At 46.7% G+C, this 24,478-nt stretch overlaps 1 protein-coding gene across 1 annotated transcript in view; it reads left to right on the forward strand.

Moving 5' to 3' along the window:
* Positions 1-24,478, forward strand: part of DOLPP1 (dolichyldiphosphatase 1) — a 28,709-nt gene that overhangs the window by 2,528 nt on the left and 1,703 nt on the right. The window contains exons 2-7 of the mRNA XM_033961406.1: positions 4,473-4,573; positions 16,608-16,692; positions 16,851-16,950; positions 17,067-17,165; positions 17,761-17,889; positions 19,255-19,344. Of these exons, the coding sequence (XP_033817297.1) occupies positions 4,473-4,573; positions 16,608-16,692; positions 16,851-16,950; positions 17,067-17,165; positions 17,761-17,889; positions 19,255-19,344 (604 nt within the window). The remainder of the gene's footprint in view (positions 1-4,472; positions 4,574-16,607; positions 16,693-16,850; positions 16,951-17,066; positions 17,166-17,760; positions 17,890-19,254; positions 19,345-24,478) is intronic.

Below are 24,478 nucleotides of genomic sequence, written 5' to 3' on the forward strand. Positions count from 1 at the left end.
AACTGCAGAAAAAGCTACTTCTGGTGTAGTACGATACAATTCTTTAGATTGTTTTACCTCCTGAAAACCTAGTACCTCGGTAGCTTGAGATGTCCCAGCTGCAATTCCATTCAGAGGGGTCATACCACTCCGTGTTGTTTCCACCGGCAAGCCCTCACATATACTGGCCGCTCGAGACGAGAAAACTTCCTCTTCCAGGGTAGTCTCGTCTCGTGGTGAGCTAGCTCCTTGTGGCTTCGGCTGTAGAGGCGGAGTCCTAAGGTCGGGGCTCAGAATAACATCTAGCCCAAGGATATTTGCTGTGGCATTACTTGCTGCCGGCGTCTCCAGTGGGCAATTCCCCGACAACAATTGCTCTTGTTGGAGGCGTCTAAGAATGTCGTCTATTGTAGCAAGTGGTGGTTCTGAGCATCGGGAGGCTCCACCGACGTTTTTCCCCCTTCTTTTCGGCATAGGTAGAAAGCACTTCTCACACCTTTACAAGGAAAATATAGACAAACAATCGAAGGCGAAGTGGTGTACATTTAATATAGCAGATCATTCAAACCAGTTCTCCATCAAGACTATTAAATTACAAATACTAGCTGGTGAAAAAGATTTATTCTGATCATTGAGAGCTGGATCTTTCTATAACCCAGTATAATTCTTACACACTGCATTTATAAACATATTAAAGTCAGTAATCAAAAAATTATAGCAAAAGTTTTAAAACTTATCTTAGAAAAAATAACATTATCTTCTTACAAAGAAAGGACATTTCATCAATCTTCACTCATTCCCATGTTTGGTAAAGCAGGTCTACATCAATCCTTGCTGTAGCATCATGTCAGATGGCTTTTATTCCAAAGTAATATTGCAGAAGGGGGCGGTTTCTCCAAGTGGGTTAGTTTTGCATATACCATGATAGGAATGAACTTCAAGGGCTATGTGGGAAGATTTGTCACTTTGCAGATGATGCCAGATTCTGCAATAGGATAGACATGTTGGATGGTGTGGATAACATGAGAAGGGATCTAGTGAGGTTTAAGAGAATGATCTAGAATTTTAGCAGCTAAGATTCAGTACTAAAAAAAAAAAAAGCAAGCTTTTCTAGGATTGGGATGCTATATGTTGCGATTGAATCTGTATTGGTTTTGCAACCAAGTGATTTAGGTAAGAGTTCAAGAAGTAGATTTAAGCACTTCACTTCAAGTAAAGACTGAAAGACACATAAAGCACTTTAAAAAATAACTACCAAAGGGAGGTTTTTATGCCAATGACTGAAATAGGGAGTTTGGAAGGATCTTGTGACTTTTTCTATATGACTCCTGTTTTATTACTGAGGCTTTTCCTACGCTCTGGTTTTAATGTATTTGGTATTTAGAGAGTGATTTATAACTAAGCACAAAATAATAGGCAAGCCCTGTTTGAGCTTTTTTGGATGGATGTCTAAATCAGTGGTTCCCAACCCTGTCCTGGAGGACCACCAGGCCAGTCAGGTTTTCAGGATAGCCCTAATGAATATGCATGGGGCAGATTTGCATGCCTGAAATCTCTATTAGATGCTAATCTCTCTCGTGCATATTCATTAGGGCTATCCTGAAAACCTGTCTGGCCTAATGGTCCTTCAGGACAGGAACCACTGGTCTAAATCAGAGTTTCTCAAATTCTTTAAGCCAAATACCCCCTAAGTCTAACAAATATCAACCAAGTATCCCCACCCAAGCTCTGTCCCTGGCCCCACATTCATAATAATAGTACTAATTGTAATGCAATTTCTTCCATTCATTTTTCATATACATACAATATAATCTTTATTAATACGTAATGGTAATCACAAAATTAAAACAAAGCACACTGTAAGCAGAGAAAATGTTAATTATCATTTATATTTGTTTTTCAAAGAAGTCAAGGCTGATTACTTTAAAATATGCAATGTCACCGTAGTAACAACTATAGAAAAATAGACAAATATAGTGTAAAATATAGACAGAAAGTATAAATTTTCAAAACTGACACGTTTCAATCACTAAATTGAAAATAAAATCATTTATCCTGGTGATTTCATGAGTCTCTGGTTGCACTTCCTTCTGACTGTGCATCCAATATTTCTTTTTGCTTCCTGCATGCTTCCTCTCCTCCGAACCTCATTCCCATCCCCAACCAACATCTCTCTCTGTCCCTCCATGTCCAACTTTTCTTCCTCTCTCCTCCACCCCTATTGGTAACATGTCTTTTTTTTCTCTCTCTTGTCTTTCTCTCATTCCCTCCCTTGCTGCAAAGGGAGCGGGGGAAAAAGAGATCCAGGGTGCATCTTTCCCACCCCCTCTACTGCCACATCCAACATTTCTCCCTCTCTCATCTCCCAGATCATGTGCAGCATTTTTCACCAGCCCCATGCCACATTTCTCACTTCATCACTATGTCCAACATTCCTCCCTCTTCACCACCATATCTAACATTTCTCCCTCTCATCCTCCTATTCCCCATGCATCTCTATCTCACTCCTCTCTCTATGCCCAGTTTTCCTTTCTTCCTTTCCCCATGTGCACAGTCTTTCCTTCTCATTCACACACTCATGCCCAACAATTCTCCCTTTCTGTTCCCTCCCTTCCGTGTCCCAAGTTAATGCCCTCTTCCCTGCCTTCCAGCCTTTGTCCCCAATTTATGCTCCTTTCTCCTTTTGTCCCATTATCATGTCCTCTCTCTCCCTTACTTGCTCGCCCCAAGGCTGCACTCGCTCCCTTCAGGGCCATCCAGGTGTGCTGTTCCTTCAGCTGCACAGGGACACGGGCAGTGGCCTTTACCCGCTGCATGTGGCTTACCCACAGGCCTTCCCTCTGACGTCAGTTCGCAGTGCTACTATCAATAAAGTGAACTTTACACCCGTGGCTGAATTATTGACATCTCATCATCACGACTCGTTTGTTGTGCCTTGATTGTCTTGTCGTTGAGGCCGCCTCGGGCTCCCTTTCTGGTGGCTTATTCTTATGATTTCAGCTGTCACCCTGTTTGCCTCTCTTGGTGTTTTCTCTCTCTCTCTCAAGACTGCAAAAACAGCTTCTGGCTTTTCTTACAGCTTAACTTCTATGCAGGGGAAAAGCTAAATCCCTGAAGCTGCAGGGGAGCCCAGGGGAACACCCAACAGTGATGGATGGGAAAATTGTGGCAAGGCCCATGGGGCTGAGCCATAAGCTTTACCCACTGGTTGCCCTCAGGAAATGACTAGAGGCAGCAGAGACTAAACTAAACTAAATCTTAGATTTGTATACCGCATCATCTCCACATTCGTAGAGCTCGGCACGGTTTACAGGAGAAGGGATAGAAAGGAACTACAATGAAGGGTTAGAGGTCCAGGTATGAAGAGTTTTAGAGACTAGCTCCACGTTTGACTTGGGCTGGATAGCTGGGAGCCCGCCATTAGGCTCTACCTAGTTGGGAGCTAGGCCAGGGACCAGGAGCACCAAACTGCACAACTCGCTCTTTTTTGCTGGAGCTGGAGAAATATTGAAACTTTCCTATGAGCACCAGGTTATGCCAGTGATGTTACTGGGAAAGATCAGTTTTCTCTACCACCTCCTTCTGGCAGGAAGGGATAACACACATCCACCAACCAGGACAATGAGGAATATTGCTTTTTCCATCAAGGTAATAGATGGCTCTGGATTAAATTTGTTGCACTATATTGTGAATTGTCATATTCTGTACCTCTGAAGAGAGCAGGAATGATTCAGAACTTTTGCAGTAGGCAATAGCAGTGTAAGCTAAATGCAGACATGCCCTACAATAGAGCAGGTACAACATGGACAGAATTCAGTTAATCTTCTATGCCCCTTCGCTGCCCTAGCACAGTACTGTATATTGCTTGCATGTATGTTTTGATCATATAACCTCTAGATGTGAGAGGAAATGTACTGTCGGAAAGAATTAGCATGCTTTGATTTGATCTTCATTTATGACCTATATAGGCCACTGTCAGACAGGATGTTGGACTTGTTGGCTCCTAGTATATCACTTATGATGATCATGCCTTACACTGGCTGCCAAATTGCTCATGTTTGGAAATAATTTCTAATGGCTGAGATGTGGTTGTCCATACTAGAACCTATTCTGATAACCGTACTAGTCAGGTAGTAACAGTCTGGGCCTCCTACTATGAAAAGTAAAAGCAGCTTTTAATCAGCTTTGAAATAGTGCTAGAGATTCTTTGTAAGAATTTTGTATTGATGTGCTGGTATGGAACATTCCTCTAAGCTATACTAGTTTGTTCTCTGTGTGAGTGCAGGGACATGTTATAACTTAAAATTTTATTATCCACTTTCATTTATGCTTTTTCCAAAGTTTGTGGCTGCCATAGAATGAAGAAGATTTTTTTCTCTTTCCAAGTCATTTGTTGGCAGTAGGTGGGCTGCGTCCCGAGAGTGCTCTCCGGATTTCATGATAGCTGACACTAGCCATCCTGTAACACTTCTCTGGTTGTTTCTTCCTTGCAGGGGATTTCTATGGTCAGCTGTTAGCCTACATCAGTCTGGGTCCAATTTGCATTGTTATTGGCTTTATTACTCTCATCATATTCAAACGAGAACTGCATACGGTGAGTCTTAAGTTTTCTAACTTCTGTATTTGTCTTCATATCTTCTAGGATGATTGATTAAACACATGATAATGTTATATAAAGAATCATAAACAGGATGACACATCCCACATTGGTTAATATACAGTTATGCTCATAAGTTTACATCCCCCTGGCAGAATTTGTCTAAGGTATGAACTATTGTGGTAAACAAATGATCAGACAAAACACATTTCTTTTATTTTTAATATGTTTCAAGTGAATCCATTTTGCATTGTAGAATAGCAAAATAATTAACCCCCTCCTTTACAAAGCTGTGCTAGCATTTTTAGCACTGGCTGCGGCGGTAATTCAGATGCTCATAGGAATTATACGAGCATCGGAACTGTTTAGCACCAGCCACCGTGGTAAAACACTAGAGCAGCTTTGTAAAGGAGGAGGTAAATAAACCATAGCAATAAAGGAAATAATAAAATGGTCCTGTTCAAAAGTTTGCATACCCTTAGTTCTTATTATGTATTGCCCCCTTTTACATCAATGACTGCTTGCAGAATCTTCTGATAATTGTGATAAAGCTGCCCATTCTTGGCAAAAAGCCTCTAGATCCTGTAAACTCTTTGATTGTTTAGCATGAACTGCATGTTTGAATTCTTCCCAAAGTGGCTCAATGATGTTGAGGTCAGGAGACTGATGGCTACTCCAGAACCTTCATTTTTATATTTTCTGCAGCAGCCTCTGAAGGGTTGACCTGCCTTTATATTTCAGATCATTGTCATGTTGGAAAGTCCAAGTGCACTCCAAGTGCAGGTTTCTGGGTGATGAATGCAAATTCTCCAGTATTTTCTGATAAGAAGCTGCATTCATCCTGCCATCAGTTTTTACTAAATTCCCTGTGGCGCTATATCTCCCCCCAAAAAAAACCAACCTAGCAGAGATCGCAGTCGATTTTGAGGGACTCTTAAAAATAATTTTTGGGCAGTCAGCAGCTGCGGAATGCTCTTTTTATGAGCAGCACAAAGCCGCAGTCTTCGTCCTTTCCTGATAATCTGGACATTGCAAAAATGCTTATGGATCACTGGGAGATGCTGGAGGGTCCTATGAGAGCTGCAAGAGCCATTTCCAAGCTCTATCCTATGGCAGATGCATTTAATCAGCATTTTGTGTCCCTGAAAGTAGATTCCTTTGTGGCACAGGTTACCAAGTGCACTTCTCTTCCTAGTGAGGATTGATTTTGTCCTCAAATGGCTCTTTGATGTTGCTGCCTCCGGGCTGAAAGCAGCCGCTTCCTTTGTAGCCACAGCCTGCCACTCAAAGCTACGCCATAATCCTGACACACTAGTGCTCCAAGATCTTCCCTTTTTGATTTCAGGTGTTAATTATGTGGCAGACCACCTTGTATGATCTCTTCAGAGTGGTGAGCAAGCTGTTTGCATACTCGGCGTGTAGGATGTTTTGGATCTTCAGTGGTCCGGTGACTCATCCTCTAAGGCAGTGGTCTCAAACTCAAACCCTTAGTGGGGCCACATTTTGGATTTGTAGGTACTTGGAGGGCCGCAAAAAAATAGTTAATGTCTTATTAAAGAAATGATAACTTTGCATGAGGTAAAACTCTTTATAGTTTATAAATCTTTCCTTTAACAGTTAAAGGAAAGATTTATAAACTATAAAGAGTTTTACCTTATGCAAAATTGTCATTAACTATTTTTTCTGCAGCCCTCACATTTAAAGTTTAATATCTTTCCTTTCACAAAACTGACACATTTCAATCACTATATTGAAAATAAAATCATTTTCCCTACCTTTGTTGGCTGGTGACTTTATTTTTCTGTGCTTTTAACTATGTTTCCAGGGCCTTCTTGTCCTTTGACTGTTTTTCTCTCCGTCTTCACTTTCTGCCTTGCATCCATCTTTGGCATTAACTTAATATTCAATTTTTCTGCTTTCTTTTCAAAATCTACATTTCTATGTCTTCCCTTCCCTTCTATCTCTCTCTTCTTCCTTTCCTATTTCCATAGTCTGACATCTCTTTCTTTCCTTTCTCTCCCTCCCTCCTTCCTTCCTTCCTTCCTTTCCCCTGGTCTGGCATCTGTCTCCTTCCCTCCGCCAACTTTTTATTTCTTTCACCCTGCGCCCTTCTTTCTCTCTCCATGCCCCCTTTCTGTATGTCTGTCTTTCTCTCTCCGTGTCCCCTTTCTTTTTTTCTTTCTCCATGCCCACCCTTTCTTTCTGTCTTTCTCTCTCCATGCCCATTTCTGTCTGTGTCCCGTCTCGCTTCTTTCTTTCTGTCTCCCTGTCTCCCCTCCCTTTCTTTATTTATTTCTCCCTGCCCTACCCCAAGCCACCACCATTGGGGAACAGGCCAGCACCAAGGTCTTAACTCTCCCTGCTTATCTTCCCCAGCGCATGCCTACCAATTCTCACCACCCGATATCAATTCTGCCATCCGAGAGGAAGTTCCGGGCCAGCAAGGCAGCGATTGGCTGGCCCGGAACTTCCTCTCCGATGTTGGAATTAACGTCGGGTGGCAAGAATTGGTTGGCTCCGAGCATTTTCAACTCTTTGGATATCTTTATATCAGTGGTCTCAAACTCGCGGTCCACAGGCTGCATGCGGCCCGCCAGTTACTATTTTGAGGCCCTCGGTATGTTACCATTATTATCCCAGGACAAGCAGGCATGATATTCTCACATGTGGGTGACGTCATCTATGGAGCCCCGGCGCGGACAGCTTTTCAAGCAAACTTGATTGAAGTTTCAAGTTTGCACACTGCACCACGCATGTGCATGCCTTCTCGCCCACTAGAGGGCGCATCCCACCTCGTGGTCCTCAGTTCAATTTTTTCCGCGGAGCAAGAAAGCCCTGTGGATCTGAGCTCCAGTGTTTTGCCTTCTAGCTGCCGCGTTTAGTTTGTATTCTCCATCGAATTAGTTCGCGGTGCTGTTTTTCTTTTCAAAAAAAAAAAAAAAAAAAAAAGTATTTCGTTTTTCGTTGGGCTCCGGGGGCTCCCGGAAGCCGTGGCCGCGGGACGTCGGTACGTTCCCGGCCTTCTTCTTTTTCTTCGTGGATGTCCCGTCCTGTTACGGGATTCAAAAAGTGCAGCCGGTGTGAGAGGTTGCTTTCCATCACTGACCCTCACCGGTGGTGCATTGTCTGTCTTGGGCCCGAACATCCGACAGAGTCGTGTGATCGCTGTGCTACCTTCCAAAACAGGGCCCTCCGTCGCCGTAAGGCCAGAATGGCGGAATTGTTCGCCGTCGACGCGCCGCCTAAGGCCTCGACGTCGGCCTCGGCTTCGGCCCCGGCCTTGACCTCGGCCTCGGCGTCCTCGGGGGCCTCGGCCTCGCCTCGGCCCTCTTCCTCGAAGGCGTCGTCAGTGAAGCCAGCTTCGGGTAAGTCCTCTGTTCCATCCCCTTCAGCAAAGAAGCCATCCTCGAGTCAGGCCAAGGCGGGTGGGTCGACCCCGGCCCCGCATCGGACCTCGACTCCGCACACCCCGAGGGAATACTCGAGACCGAGGTCGCCCTCCAGGGAGTGTGCCCCGGACTCGGAACTCCCCACCTTCGTGGGGATTCCGGCCTTCCAGGACCTCCTCCGAGCTCTGATCTCATCGGAGCTGTCGGGAGCCCTGGAAGTGTTGCAACGTGCTGCGGTTCCGGCGGCCTCGACCTCGGCCGGGGCGCCGTCGGTCTCGGAGGCCCCGGCCTCGGCTCCCTCGACAGCGGGAGCCCCGGCCTCGGCGACCTCGGTCTCGGGTACTGTGGCCCCGTTCACCTCGGTCTCGGCCCCGCCCCTGACCTCGACCTCGGGGGAACCCCCTGAGCGGAGTGTAAGGCCCAAAGAAAAGTTGCGCAGAGTGCGCCGTCTTTCCTCCTCTTCCTCCGGGTCTTCCCGGCACGCCTCGCCCTCGACGCGACCTCGGACGGGGCGCCGATCGAGGAAGTCTAAGCGGCCCCGAGGCTCGCCTCGGCGCGACCGTTCCTCGTCGTTCGGGGGCGAGGCGCTGCAGGTGTCGGAGTTGCGCCTCGACAACCCGAGGCTCCTCCGCTCACCTCGTGGGAAGTCTTCCCAGGCCGCCTCGCCGAGGAAACGGGAGAGTGTCCCACGAACCCCGGGGTCCTCACCCAAGGGTTCTGCGAGGAGGATAATTTCCCCTTCCCCCTTGAGGGCCCTGGAGAGGGGATCCTGGGATTCGGGATCTGTTAGGGATCCTCATTATTCCCATGAGGCCTCCCCCCTCTCCTCGGTGGGGCGGTCGAGAACCCCGTCTCCCCAGGCTAGGCCGTCCTCATTTTCATCCTTCGTTCAGGACATGGCCCAAGCCCTGGGGATTGACCTGATGGTAGGTTCTCGGTATTCCAAAGAATTTTTGGAGGAACAGGACCTCCCCACCAGTGTTCCCGCTAAGCTGCGTTGGCCTGCGCTCGCGCACAAAATATTACATCGCAGCGCAAAGTTTCTCTTCACAGCGCACACACGCGTCGGTAAGGTAAGGGGACGCATTGGGGGGATTGCACTTCCCCACAATTGCCATGCTTCGGTTCCTCTTCTTCCTTCCTTCCTCCCCCCCCCCCGCGGGACCCTGCGGCACCATCAACTCTTACTCCCTCTAATGTCGGCCCTGCAGCTCCAGACTTCCTCGCACCTTCTCCCCTCCCCCTTTGGATCGCTATTATTTTAAATGTTATAGCCGCGGAGCTGTATCCATCAGTGGAGATGTCTAACCTCGGCCTGCCCCGGAACTCTTACTGCAGCAGACGCCCGTCTAGGCAGGAACAGGAAGTCACTGTTGCAGTAAGAGTTCCGGGGCAGGCCGAGGTTAGACATCTCCACTGATGGATACAGCTCCGCGGCTATAACATTTAAAATAATAGCGATCCAAAGGGGGAGGGGAGAAGGTGCGAGGAAGTCTGGAGCTGCAGGGCCGACATTAGAGGGAGTAAGAGTTGATGGTGCCGCAGGGTCCCGCGGGGGGGGGGGGAGGAAGGAAGGAAGAAGAGGAACCGAAGCATGGCAATTGTGGGGAAGTGCAGAGCTGCAGGGAAGAGTGTTGCGGTACCCAGCTGGAGGGAGAAGGAAGATGAGGGAGGGAATTAAAGGAGATGCCAGGGCTTGGAGCATAGGAGGAAGGTATGCCAGTCTAAGGGAAAAGGAAGGGGGAGATGTGAGAGCATGGAGGGGGAGCGAAAGATGGAAGAAAAGGAAAGGAGAGAGATGCCAGAGAATCAGGGAAGGGGAGATACCAGACTATGAGGAGAGGTGTGGGAGAGGGAAGGCGAGGAGAGAGATGCCAGACCAATGGGGTGAAAGGAGAGATGGAAGGGGGAGGCATACAGTTTCTGGAAGGGGCATAGAAGGAGAGAAGATGCCATATAGGGGAAGAGAGACGGCAGACAGTGGATGGAAGGAAGAGAGTTACAAGAAGATGAGGAAAGGAGAAACCACAGAAGACAAAGGTAGAAAAAAATTTCTATTTATTTATTGCTTTAGGAGACATGTGTCACTGTTTCTGTGAAGCATTGTATGCAGAGTCCAGATTCTTGCTGGTTCAATTTAACCTTTGTCTATGTATTTTTATTTTATCCCCCCTTTTACAAAACTGTGAAGCGTTTTTAGCACCAGCCTTGGTGGTAGCAGCTCTGATGCTCAGAATTTTATGAGCATCAGAGCTGTTACCTCCGTAGCTAAAATCCACACTACAGTTTTGTAAAAGAGGGAGGGGTTAGTTTGTGATTACATATTCCTTACTAGGCGAAGGTGTTTTCTGTGTTCTGTGTGTTCGAAAGACATGGTTTTCTGTTAGGATTGACGGTGTAGGATTGATCTGTGCTGGTCTGGCTTGTTTAGTTTTACAATGGGTGTATTGATGTACTGCTCACTGCAATATGTAAGATGCTGCCTTTTCCTAGGTACTCATGTGTGACGTGTGGTTTGTTACTAAAAATCATGTTTTTCTTACAGATGGGGGGGGGGGTGCCAAAAAATGATGGGCCCCGGATGTTACATATGCTAGGTACGCCACTGTATGTAAAGATACCAGAAAGCTGGCGTAGCAAAAACTTCTAAGTTTTGAGTATTTAACCCTCCCACAATCTCACGGGCACTCGTTTCAAGTTTATTGAGATTTTGATTTAAACGCAATATCAAATATTTTCAATGCGTATAACAAAAATAAATTTGGGGAAATAAATAAAACCATTTGAACCAGTGTTCCCGCTAAGCTGCGCTGGCGTGCGCTGGCGCACAAAATATTACATCGCAGCGCACACGTTTCTCGTCACAGCGCACGATCGGAAGAGGCGTACGGCAGATGGCAGGGCGGCGAGAGGAGAATCGGGCGAGTTGGCTCATAACTTGCTGGCGCCCGATATTTTTGGCTCACGGTGAAAAAAGTTTGCTCACAACACCCGCCCGCTTAGAGGGAACACTGTCCCCACTCCTCCTAGAGAAGTGCCTAGACTCCCTCTCAACAGTGTCCTTCTGCAAACCTGGCTGAAGAACTTGTCAAACCCTCTTACAGTCACGTCTGTACCTTCAAAAATGGAATCGAAGTATAGGACGATTCCCCCTAAAGGGTTCGATAAGGCGCAGCTCTCACACCAGTCTCTTCTGGTGGAGTCTGCTCTTAAAAAATCACAGCCCTCACGGGTTTCTGCGGCGGTTCCACCAGGCAGGGAGGGGCGGACCCTGGACAAGTTTGGCCGTCGCCTCTATTCAAATTCCCTGATGGCCACCAGGGTTCTAAATTACGCCTTCACCTTTTCCTCCTATTTGCGTGGTATGGTGAAGGACCTTCCTCAATATCGAAACTCGTTACCGGACTCCCAAAGAGCAGGATTCGATAAGTTTATGTCCAGCCTGTCTCAATTGCGGTTGTACCTATTCCATGCAGTGTACGACGCCTTTGAGCTGGTTTCGAGGGTGTCGGCCTTCGCAGTGGCCATGCGCCGCTTGGCCTGGCTTCGCACCCTCGACATGGACCCAAACCTGCAGGAACGCCTTGCAGACTTGCCTTGTGTGGGGTCCGAGTTATTTGACAAGTCACTGGATGCGGCGACCAAGCGATTGTCGGAGCAGGAGCGCTCTCTAGCATCCCTGGTCCGCCCCAAACCTAGGCCCCCGCCGCAGAAACCTTTTCGGCCTCCGCCGCGCCGATACCCTCAGAAGTCGACCCCGGCTTTCTCGAGACCGCCTCCGAGACGTCCGTCTCAGCGAGGCAGAGGGGGACAAACCCAAGCCCCGGCGCAGGGCCCTTCTAAGCCCGCGCCTTCCTTTTGACGGGCTGAGCGGACGGGGCGGGTTCCCCTCCGCACTTTCACAGGAACCCCTTCCTATCGGGGGGCGTCTTCGGTCCTTCCGGGAGGCATGGACCGGGATTACCTCAGACGCTTGGGTGCTCCGGATCGTCTCCGAGGGCTACTCGCTCAACTTTGTGTCCTCGCCGCCGGACAGTCCCCCAAGTTTAGTCCCCTGCAACCGTTCGCAGCTACCGACCCTTATAACCGAAGCCAAGGCCCTCTTGAAGCTTCGGGCGGTCGAGCCGGTCCCCAAGGACCAGTGGGGTACGGGGTTTTACTCCCGCTACTTTTTGGTCCCAAAAAAGACCGGGGACCTGCGCCCCATACTGGACCTCAGGAAGCTCAACAAATTCCTGGCCCGGGAGAACTTTCGAATGCTATCTCTCCCGGTTTTGTATCCTCTCTTGGAGGAAGGGGACTGGATGTGCTCCCTCGACCTGAAGGAAGCATACACCCATGTTCCGGTGCACCCCGCCTGTCGAAGATTCTTACGATTCCAGGTGGGGGACCTCCACCTCCAGTACAGGGTACTGCCCTTCGGCCTGGCCGCGTCCCCACGAGTATTCACGAAGTGCATGGTGGTGGTTGCGGCAGCCCTGAGGTCGCGTGGACTCCATGTGTTCCCTTACCTGGACGATTGGCTCATCAAAGCCCCGACCAGGGAGGGGGTTATCTCAGCGACCCGACAGTCTATTGCCTTCCTGCAAACTCTCGGGTTCGAGATAAACTTTCCAAAGTCTCAGTTGAGGCCGACTCAGTCTCTTCAATTCATAGGTGCGGTGCTGGACACGGTGCGCCTGCGCTCCTACCTGCCGACCCAGCGGTTGGAAGCCTTGGTACGGATGAGCCGCCAGGTCTCTCAACTATCGAGGGTGTCGGCCAAGCACATGATGATGCTGCTGGGCCACATGGCCTCGACGGTACATGTCACGCCGTTTGCGAGGCTACATCTGAGGATCCCTCAGTGGACCCTCGCGTCCCAGTGGCGTCAGGAGTGCGACCCGGTGTCTCGCCTCATTTCGGTGACTCCGCCTTTGCGGAAATCGCTGCGTTGGTGGACAGACTCTTCAAATCTGTCCATGGGGCTACTGTTCCGCACTCCGCCTTTTCGCAAGGTCCTGACCACGGACTCCTCGGAGTACGCGTGGGGAGCCCATCTCGACGGTCTTCGCACGCAGGGCCTGTGGTCGGCAGAAGACCGTCGGTGTCATATCAACGTGCTAGAGCTGCGGGCCATCTTCCTAGCACTTCGAGCCTTCGTTCACATATTGCAGGACCAGGTGGTCCTCGTCCGCACGGACAATCAGGTGGCAATGTACTATGTGAACAAGCAGGGGGGAACGGGGTCTTGGCCCCTCTGTTCCGAGGCTCTTCGCCTTTGGGAGTGGGCGGCCTCCCGGAACATCTTCCTCCGGGCGGTCTACATCCAAGGAGAACGGAATCGCCTGGCGGACAAACTCAGTCGACTTCTGCAACCGCACGAGTGGACTCTACACTCAGCAGTTCTGCGCGAGGTTTTCGCTCGCTGGGGAACGCCACAGGTGGATCTGTTTGCCTCTCCGGAGACACACAAACTACCACTATATTGTTCTCGGATGTACTCGCGGGACCGTCTGGAAGCGGATGCCTTCCTACTCGACTGGGAAGGGATGTTCCTGTATGCATTCCCTCCGTTCCCTCTGATCATGCGAACGTTGGTACACCTAAAATCGTCCACGGCCACGATGATTCTCATAGCACCTCGGTGGCCGCGTCAGCACTGGTTCTCCCTGCTGCTCCAGCTCAGTGCCAGGGAGCCTCTTCCCCTGCCTGTCTCTCCTTCTCTGCTGTCTCAGAGTCAAGGATCCATGTTACATCCCAATCTGCAGTCATTGCACCTGACAGCCTGGTTTCTTGTTCCCTGACTCCTCCGGACCTGTCTCAATCGGTGAGGGAGGTGTTGGAAGCCTCCCGCAAGATCTCGACGAGGCTTTGCTATGCGCAGAAATGGACCAGGTTTTCCACCTGGTGTTCGTCTTTTCACCTGGATCCGGTATCAGTTCCGGTATCCTCGGTTTTGGACTATTTATTTCATTTGTCGCGCTCTGGCTTGAAAACCACTTCGGTACGGGTTCATCTCAGTGCGATTTCTGCTTTCCACCAACCTCTGGATGGACGCCCTCTGTCACTCCATCCCTTGGTGACACGCTTCATGAAAGGGTTACTCAGGGTTTGTCCCCCTCTTAAGCCTCCGTCTGTCGTGTGGAATTTGAATGTGGTTCTGGCTCAACTGATGAAACCCCCTTTTGAGCCACTCAACAAGTCCCTCTTGAAATTTCTGACTTGGAAGGTGGTGTTTCTGATTGCCCTCACCTCCGCCAGGCGGATTGGGGAGTTGCAAGCCTTGGTTGCGGACCCTCCTTTCACTGTCTTTCATCACGACAAGGTGGTTCTCCGCACCCATCCTAAGTTTTTACCTAAAGTTGTTTCTGACTTCCACCTCAATCAGTCCATTGTCCTTCCTGTGTTCTTCCCGAAGCCCCACTCCCATCCTGGCGAGACGGCGCTTCACACGCTTGACTGTAAGAGGGCGTTGGCATATTATCTTCAACGCACCAGGTCTCATCGGAAGGTTCCTCAATTGTTTTTGTCCTTCGATCCCAATCGATTAGGGCATCCAGTTTCCAAGCGCACTCTGTCTAACTGGTTGGCCGCTTGCATTTCCTTTTGCTACGCTCAGGCTGGCCTTCCTCCCCCGGGTCGAGTCATGGGGCACAAGGTCCGAGCAATGGCAGCTTCGATAGCCTTTCTCCGATCCACTCCGATGGAGGACATATGTAAGGCTGCCACTTGGTCTTCGGTTCATACATTCACCTCTCATTACTGTCTGGACACTCTATCCAGGAGTGACGGCCGGTTTGGCCAGTCAGTATTGCAAAATCTGTTTTCCTAAATTGCCATCCTCCCACCTGCCCTGTTTTGGTTAGCTTGGAGGTCACCCACATGTGAGAATATCATGCCTGCTTGTCCTGGGATAAAGCACAGTTACTTACCGTAACAGGTGTTATCCAGGGACAGCAGGCATATATTCTCACAACCCGCCCGCCTCCCCGGGGATGGCTTCCTTGCTAGTTATGGAACTGAGGACCACGAGGTGGGATGCGCCCTCTAGTGGGCGAGAAGGCATGCACATGCATGGTGCAGTGTGCAAACTTGAAACTTCAATCAAGTTTGCTTGAAAAGCTGTCCGCGCCGGGGCTCCGTAGATGACGTCACCCACATGTGAGAATATATGCCTGCTGTCCCTGGATAACACCTGTTACGGTAAGTAACTGTGCTTTCTGGAACATTGCCCACCTCACTACTGTAATCTCACGCAAGCGCTTTCCTGCGTCTGTACGGGATTATGAGGTGGAGAGGAGAGGACAATCATGTAAAACGCAGGAAAGCGCTTGTGTGAGGTTACCGCAGTGAGGCAGGCAATGTTCCAGAACGTAAGGTAACCATTGGAGGCAGTGCAGCTTGTGCATGTGTAAGTAATCTCATGAACTCTCGCAAAATCGGTACCTCTCCTGGCGGTGACTGCTTGATGTAAGATGCGTTTGTGTCCGGTGCTGAAGGCAGTTGCGGACGCAACCACTGGACACTTAAGGCACAAGTTTTCCAGGCACAAGTCTGATATTGACTCTCCCCTCTCCTCTACAAAAAAGCCTAGAGGAGTACACCAAAATCTTGTCTTGCAGTTGATACTTTAGATTAGAATCTAAATCACAATTTTGCATGAGGTAAAACTCATTGTTTCTGATAATTTCAACTGTACACAGCTGAAAGCAGTGCAACATGTAGAAAGTGAAAAACTATCTAAACTTCACTTTCTGCATGTTGCACTGCTTTCAGCTGTGTACAGCTGAAATTATAAATAATTAAGGAAAGATTTATAACGAGTTTTACTTCATGCAAAGTTGTCATTTTTTTAATAAGACATTAACTATTTTTTCTGTGGCCCTCCAAGTACCTACAAATCCAAAATGTGGCCCCACTAAGGGTTTGAGTTTGAGACTGATGCTTTATATCCTTCTCCTGATTTTATAGAGTTGAACTACTTTTGTTTGAAGATCTTTTGATAGTTCTTTTGCTTTTTGCAATCTTCAGTAACCAGCAAAGTCAATTCAGTTCTGGATGACATGCACAAGGGTTTCTCAAGAGTTAAGAATCTCATTGATTCTCTCTTTTTCTTCTTTTTTTTTTTTTTACACACACATACTAATTACAATCAAACAAGGCACAGATATGGATGCTTACCCTTCATTGCCATGTCAACTCCAGTGTATATTATCAGCCCAAACATTCAAGGGTATTTAAACTTTAGATCAGGGCTATCTGTGAGTTCAGTTATTAAAGTATGATTACTAAAAGACATACACAATTCTGTGATGCAAGATAGCTTCATCTGACCATTATTCCTAAATTAAAGAATGGTGTTTTGCAGGATAACTCATATTTTCCCACAAATGGTACACATCTTATAAGTCCGCCAAGGGTATGTAAACTTTTATGCGCAAAACTCTAGTTAATAAGAAGGAGGACTTAGAATTAGAAGGGACAGAAACATGTGGGCATAATCTGATACAAAGTAATGAATTGCTTATTCCCTGCACTGTGAGATACAGCAAGATAGAAGGAAGACAAGCACTAACACTGGTGTTTTGTTTTTGTTTTGTTTTTTTGTTGGATGTGTGTCTGTAGTATCAAACTGCCTACAAATCTTTTCTCATATGTAGATCTCCTTCTTTGGAGGACTGCTGATGAATGAAGGTGCTAATTGGTTAATTAAGAATGTAGTCCAGGAGCCCCGTCCTTTTGAAGGTATGACAGTCACTCGGTGCCTTCCTCCCCTCTTCTTTTAAATTGGGGTGGGAGGGGGCTAGGACAATTGTTGGGTGTCCTTTTTTTTTTTTTTTTTCTTTTGATGATCTAATGTCATCTGTGAAAAGATGCCCATCTGTTTGTATTTTTTCTCCTAGGAGCCCATACGATAGTCACTACAGAGTATGGCATGCCTTCCCGACATTCTCAGTTCATGTGGTTTTTCTCGGTTTACTCCTTCCTTTTCCTGTATTTCAGGTGAGGCTTATGAAGAGCTGCTGCCTCTCACTGTTAGGTACTTCCATAAACTGGATGATATTGGTACTACTTCTCAATTTTATGCCATATGATCTTTCCCTATGTCTGTATTTCAGAATGCACCAAACAAATAATGCCCGTTTCCTGGACCTACGCTGGAGACACCTGCTCTCGGTTGTGCTCCTCCTGGGAGCCTGCCTAGTCTCTTATAGTAGGTATGGAGGATTTCTGCTGCCAAGGGCAGTGTGATTGTATATGTATAGAATGCAATTTTCAGAACAGCTAGAAAATGGCAGTAACTGCATATCTTGCAACTGATTTTCAAAGGGAAATTGCATAGAAAGTTGCCTTTACTGAGGCAAATTTTTTTTCTAGAAAATGTGAGTAGATTAGATTTCCAAATTTGTACTTGTTTCCTTCTGCCAGGAACACCCCCATCAATCCAGCTAAAATAGTATGTGCTTTTGAAAACAACTCCCCAAGTGTGTGTGTTACCTGAGCAAGACTTTTCCTCAACAGCAAAGGATGTGTGGGGGTGAGAGAGAGCAGTAAGAAATCTGGTTAAAGTGACCTGCTTTTACTGTCTTGCAGGAATTTCATTAACTTTTCAGTGTCTGTTCAGTCTTGGAGAAATTGGAGTCTTGTGTGTAGGTTGTAATGCTTTGCTGTAGAGCACAATGTTACAGAACATATGAAAAAAGACCTGTGTAGTCTAGCATTACATTGTCCATAAAAAAAAAAAGTGACAAAAGCCTGAACTTTTTAAAAAATATATCTTTGATAGGTTCTCTCTTTTTCCTTCTTTTGAAGAGTTTACTTGCTGTACCATACCTGGAGCCAGGTGGCATATGGAGGGTTGGCAGGGAGCTTATTGGCCATAGCTTGGTTTGCCTTTACTCAGGAGATCTTGACACCACTATTTCCAAGGATAGCAGCTTGGTAAATAACAATCTGATGAAAACTTCATACATGTTTGAGAGCCCCTGTACTAAAGAACATGGATGCAGCATGTCAGTACTGCTTGATAATACTGTTTTGTGACTTTTAAGACGAGGGGGTAAGTTGAGCTTGTTTTGTAGCAGCTGGTGTGATGGTGAGTGTCCTCAGAGATTAGTACTAATTACTAGTCTTGGTGTCCTTATGGAAGGTGTAGTTTATTCAGTGTATACAGGGAACAGCAGGGAAGGAGACTGGTGAGGTTGGGTTAGAGAATGACACGGTGGCTGTTGCCTGTGGCTAGCTGCAGGTAACCCGCTGAAACGGGGTAGAGGAAGTGCTCGGTACAGGGACAAGGCCATCCACCGCCCCATGGAGAGGTGAAAGAGCCTTGTCCCCACAGTTAAGGGAGGGACCGCGCACAGCTCCCCTCCCTCTCTTCCCCCCCTTACCTTTGCGGTGCGTTTTCAGATTGAGTAACTTTTTCAAAGCCGTCGGAGCCTGCGTTCAGTTGTGTGTATCTGTGGGCAGAAGCTTCTTCTCTGATGCAACTTCCGGTTGCATCAGAGGATAAGCTTCTGCCCACAGACGCACGCTACTACTCGCAGGCTCCAACGACTGAAAAGAAGTTACTCAATCTTAAAAGGCGCTGCAAAGGTAAGGGGAGGGAGATAGATAGATACAGGTAGGTAGGAAGGAGGGAGGGGGCCACGCGAGGGGTGCCGAAGGGCAGTGAGGTGGCGAGAGGGAAGGGTGGTGGAGGAAAGGAACAGATGCTGAAGGGAAAGGGGGGAGACAGAGTGGGAAGAAGACAGAGATACCAGACTATGGGGGAGCGGAGGGAATAAGAAAGGTGCCAGACCAATCGGGGGGGGGGGGGGAGGGTGAAGGGATAGGCACAGTAACAGACTGGAGCAAATGGAAGATGCAGAGAGAAGACAGATAGTGGAAGAAAGGAATTGAATGAGAAGACGAGGAAAGCAGAAACCAGACAACAAAGGTAGAAAAAAAAATTTCTATTTATTTATTTATTTTTTTGCTTTAGGATAAAGTAGTATATTAGTTGTGTTTATAAAAATTTATAAACAAAGCCCTGCCAGCTGAACATTTTTCTCTAGTTCAGCAGCCAGAACTTTGATTTATAAGAAAGGAATAAACTAAATATTGCAGTACTGAGGCTTGTATGGATACTGCGGGGATAGTGGTCGCGGGAAGTGGAAGGGGACGGGGTGGGGACAGTGATCGTGGTGACAGGGACAAATTTTTTTTCCCCGTGTCATTCTCTAGTTGGGGATAAACCTACAGTTGGTACTTCAGTATGGAACATCTCTCCTGGAACTGATTCTTTTACTTTTGTTTTCTGTTTAGGCCAATTTCTGAGTACCTACTAATCCGTGATACTAGTCTGATACCAAATATTATCTGGTTTGAGTACACTGTGACCAGAGCAGAGGCCAGGTAAGCATACTTCACTGCTCAAATTGTGGTTCCTTGAGGAGTAAGAATTAGGGGTGTACAGATGAAAATGTTCCAGCTTCCTAGAGAATGACACGGTGACAGAATTTGTACTCAAGGATAACTGCGGGAAACCATCACGTGCCATTCTTTAGTGTCTTATCTCAACCTTGGTCCTTCTACACCAGTATTCTTCAGTGCAAGGCTTGGAGGGTCAGTGGCTGTGCTCATTCATACTCTGATTCTTCCCTCTGTCCTTAAAGAATGACATGGGCGATGGTTTCCTGCGGTTATCCACGGGGATGGTGACAGATTCTGTCCCTGTGCCATTCTCTACATAGACCTCATGGTCTAGAGCAGGGGTAGGGAACTCCGGTCCTCGAGAGCCGTATTCCAGTCGGGTTTTCAGGATTTCCCCAATGAATATGTATGAGATCTATCTGCATGTACTGCTTTCAATGCATATTCATTGGGGAAATCCTGAAAACCCGACTGGATTGCGGCCCTCAAGGAGGGACTTGTCATGTAAGTGAAGTCAGTTTGGACTTGCTCTACAGAGCTCAGAAAAGTCTGGACAAGCCCATCTAGTGGAAACTACTGGTGCTGTTGCATGCCCGTCTGTTCCATAACTGTAGTGATAGCTGGTGCTGTGAGAACAGAGCAATAGCTTCAACCATAGGGGAGTGGAGAGTTGTGCAGTTGCCTTATCTTGCTGTGCGTAGAGAACCCTCATTACAGGTAAGTAACCCCACTTTCTCCCGTGCACAAGCAGGATAAGGCTATCGTGTATAAGTGACTCCCCAGCTAAGGGTTCAGAGGTCCAAGGAGATAAGGAGTGCTCCATGTAGAGGACCTTGCATCCACTTTGCTGCAGTAGGTTGAAGCTAGGCTTGGTAGAGGAACTGATACAATAGAAGACAGCATTGAAAATGTGAAGAAATGGTTTATTGAAAATGAATGAGGCAAAAACAGTATAGGTTGGCCTGTATCACAGTAGGCCTGTGCTAACAGTGCAATACTGAAAGCCAGTATAATAGTGACAATGAGACCATTATAACGGCAGTTATATAGTTGAATATAATAGTGGTTATGTAGATCAGAACACACTAGTAGAAAAAAAATATTTGAGACTATAGACAGATACTTTGTAGGACAGTCCTGCCAAAACTGGAGTCATCTTCAGGTGGACTGTGAAGGAGTAATGGGCTATGAAAGTGTGAAGTGATGACCATGCAGTGACCCTTGTAAGGAAAAGTTGTGGAGGAAAGCTGTCAAGGTCACCATAGCTCTTGAGTTGGTGGGTTGAGATTTGTTTTTGAGGCCTGTTTGGGAGAGGTATAGTAAATACTCTAGCACAAAGTCATGGGGCAGGAGATGCGAAGAGGCCTTGTGTAGAGAAACGTTTCTATTTGAAGTAGGAAGATAGCGGATGATAGATTTCCTGGCTGTTAGCAGAACTTCTTGTATTGGAGTAGGGGCAGAAGACTTGTTAGTCTTTGTTTCCAGGTGGAGAGGGCATGGCACTTCCAAGTTTGGGGTGAATCAGCATGCCCTGTTACTGAGTGATAAGATTGGGCTAAAGAGGAGCCATATGTGGTTTGACACTGCAAATCTAAGAGGAAGCGTAACAAGACCTCAGCAATCGTTTTTTATCTCCTAGGAGGTAGGCAACTTACAAAAATCCCCCCCCCCCCCCCCGATGGAGATATTATAGTCCCGTATATGATGGTTTACACACACAGGTTGAAAGACCCTGTTTTACCCCTGAGGTTGAATATGGCTACTTGGTTGTCAGTTTATACTAAAATTGTTTTGTTGAATAGCCATGGCCTAAAGACCCCACAAGGCATACTATAGTATTCTGAACTCAAGGTGGTTGCTGTACAGTTGATTGTTTTTATGCATCCACGTGCCCTGAGTTTATAAATGAAGATGTGCCCTCAGCCTCTTGTTGAGGTATCTGTGGGGGGAGAAGCTGTTATTGCAGCTGTTGAAAAGTTAGATTTCTTTTTTCCCTGTGCTAGTTGGGGTCTGTGTTGCCACCAAAGCAGGGCATATATTTTGTCAGTGATGTGAATTCTGTGAGAAAGGTGTTGCACAGATTGATTCAACTGAAGTTTGAGTTGCATTGTAGAGTATGTGTATGAAGTCTGCATATAGCAGAACATGGATAGCTACCGCCATGTGGTCTAAAAAGAGTTGTAGTAGGCATGCTGAGGTTTTGTGTGGAGATGTGATTTGCAGGAGAGAGCTTTTATGTATGAATTTGGAAGGAATGTTTTGGAAATAGTGCATGTTTCTGTGCCTATGAACTATATGCTGGGTAGCCATGAAAACAGATTTGCCAAGGTTGCAGAAGGAAGGTTGTGGTGTGAAGAGCTCAAGATGTCTCCTGGGGAGTGGAAGTGGTGATAGCCCATTTTCCTAGCTAGATGACTGGCTCAATTCCTAACTTCTAGGTGGGCTGTGATGACAGCGATGAAATTGAACACTCTCTTGGAGTAGCAGGCCAAACTGCAGTAATTTCTGCTGCTTTGGGGCTTTACAGCTCAGGACCAGGGCTGCACTGGTGCTTCAGGGCAGGAGGGGGGGGGGAATTGAGATCTGTTAGACAAGGTTTCTAACACAACACACTCAATCAACCAGAAAACCAGTTATCTGGCATCCACCAATCCCCAAGAGTGCCAGATAACTGAGATTCTACTGTAGTTATTAGCTTCAAAGTTCACAGGCAAGACTATAGTAATGCTAGTTCAAGTACTGAGAGTGGCATTTAAGATAATTTGCTCCAGAGTCATGGCCTGTTTTTAATTTTCGATACAGAATAAGCAGCCATTAGTAGTACAATGTGCAAAAAGCTGCTTCTGCTGTAGTGGTCAGTAAAGCATGTCCAGCACATCAAGATTGTCTTCAGACTGAACCAGAAGCCTATCATTTGCTAGGCAAGGGGAAATTTGTTTGGCACCTTCCATGGAAAGATTTGTTCTAAAGCAGGGATTTTTGCCCCAGTCCTTGGGACACACCTAGCCAGTCAGTCAGGGATGGTATCTTGATAACCTATATACAAGAAAAAATTTTATACTCTACCTAAATTGTATGCAAATCTCTCAAATATTAATTGTGGAAAACTTAAACTGGACTCTGGATGAGTTCCTAAGGACAAGGACTCTGTTTTGAGGAGATCCTCTCAGTCACAGTCCCTCTTAAAAGGCAGTTTCCTCTTCTGAGGTATTGGTTACTGCAGAGCTTTTTACAGTATGTGAAGCCTCAGCAGAGCTCTGTCCATGGTTCTAGCTGTGTGTTGGCATTCTCTGATAGGAGGTCCCCCTTTCTCCTGGCATTTTAATTTTTTTTTTAAATCACACATACCTCTAAAGTGTTTCTCTCCCCTTGGGTTTCTTCTTAAGGGATGCTGGGACTGCTAAAACACTAGGAGTCCAAGTCTGTGACTGCTTGCTCTTAATTGCATTCAAATTGCTTCCTTTTATCTGGCAGACTAAGTATTCCTTTTATGCTGGAAATTAAGTATTTCAGGAGGGCATCGGGAAGCCTTCTAAGGTATTCCTTTCACATCCTGTAAACCAAGTCCTTAGCTGCAGAGTGGGATGCTTCTATGGCAAGGCTCAGAGGAAGCAGAACTATGGTGACACTTATTCGCTAGTACAGGATGAAAAAGACAAGCTGAAATAGCGTGAAGCAGATGCCTTAACTGTAGTTACTAAAGACTACTTTATTCTACTTGAGTGTGGTAGGCTCTAAAAGATATTGAGGACTTTAAATTGGAATCTATTCTAAAGCAGGAGTTTGAGGTGGCAGCTTTTGACTTGTAAACAGCAGTTTGTACTGCTTATATTTGAGGGCTTGCAGAGTCGAGGCTTTTCTGGGAAGGAAGATACTGATGCCCCTTCAGACCCAATTTTATTGGACATTGGTCTTATTTGTGTGTCAGATGCCTTATATGATCCAGTCAGGACCTCAGCCTAGTTTATGATGACGTTTTCTGCAAGGTTTCTCCTGTGGCTTAGAAATTGTTTAGTGATTGCAACATCCAACACAAAGCTTAGTAGGCTGCCCTTTAGAGGGAAATTGCTTTTCAGAGATCATCTCTGTTAAAGATTTGGATGAGACCAAGCCTCAAAGATTGCTGGTAAAAGATCGGGTTTGTTTTTCCAACAAACAAGCCAAGATTTTGGGATATGAAACAATACAGACTGACTCATTCCTGACTTTAGCATTTTAGAATATGAAACAAGGTTGGCTCATTCTGACTTCAGCATTCTTGCCAGGCTTTTTCCTTGTAGTTTATCTTCCTCAATGCCCTACTAGTCAGTGGAGGCTGAGGAAATATAGAAGATTAAAGCCTTTGTTCAACAGTGCTCTAGTCCTCCACATGGGCTCCGACAACCCCTCCTCCTTCAGCTCCCAGAACTATGCTGGGGTGTGTGCCTGATGCTCCTCTCCACATGTATGGCATGTGGCACAATTTGCTAGAAATTACTCTTGCTCAATAGTATCTACACTTAAGCTAGCATTGCCATGTGTACATAGCCTTTATTGTGCTCAAACTGTTGGAAGAGGTGCAACTGTGGGCTGCAGCAAAGCTGATTCTTCATACACACACAGTGCTCACTAGTTTCCAGGCTTCCTTGGGAGCTGTTAGTTGACCTTTTTCATTCATTTTTTAATAGAGAAATATTTTTCTTTAGTTGTTACCTGTTCCTATGAAGGCATTTAAGGTTCCCCTCACAAGAGTTATCCAGGTTACACCCCCACCCTGATCACCAGGTTATGCACCCGAGCAGCTGGTCCAAGCTTTTCTTTTGGAAACTTCTACAATCTCTCTCCTTTTTTTTTTTTTAAACATGGAGCTAAAACCAGGCACACTCATGCAATAGCCAAAAAAAATAAACTTCTCAGGGCTTTCTTATCTTTAGTAGGTCTGATCAGATCTAGACTGTGCACAAACTGGTCTACTATCTGCTGGAGACTAAGAACTGATAGCTGGCTATGGATTACACAGGACACTGTATAGGGTGAAGGCATTGAACATGTCATTCTAATTCTCCATCAGCTGGTAGGATAGTGAATATCCACACAGCTGGTGATAGGATGAGGAATTCCATTTATTTTCCTCCTA

This window comes from Geotrypetes seraphini, chromosome 10, assembly GCF_902459505.1.
Source record: "Geotrypetes seraphini chromosome 10, aGeoSer1.1, whole genome shotgun sequence".
NCBI lineage: Eukaryota > Metazoa > Chordata > Amphibia > Gymnophiona > Dermophiidae > Geotrypetes > Geotrypetes seraphini.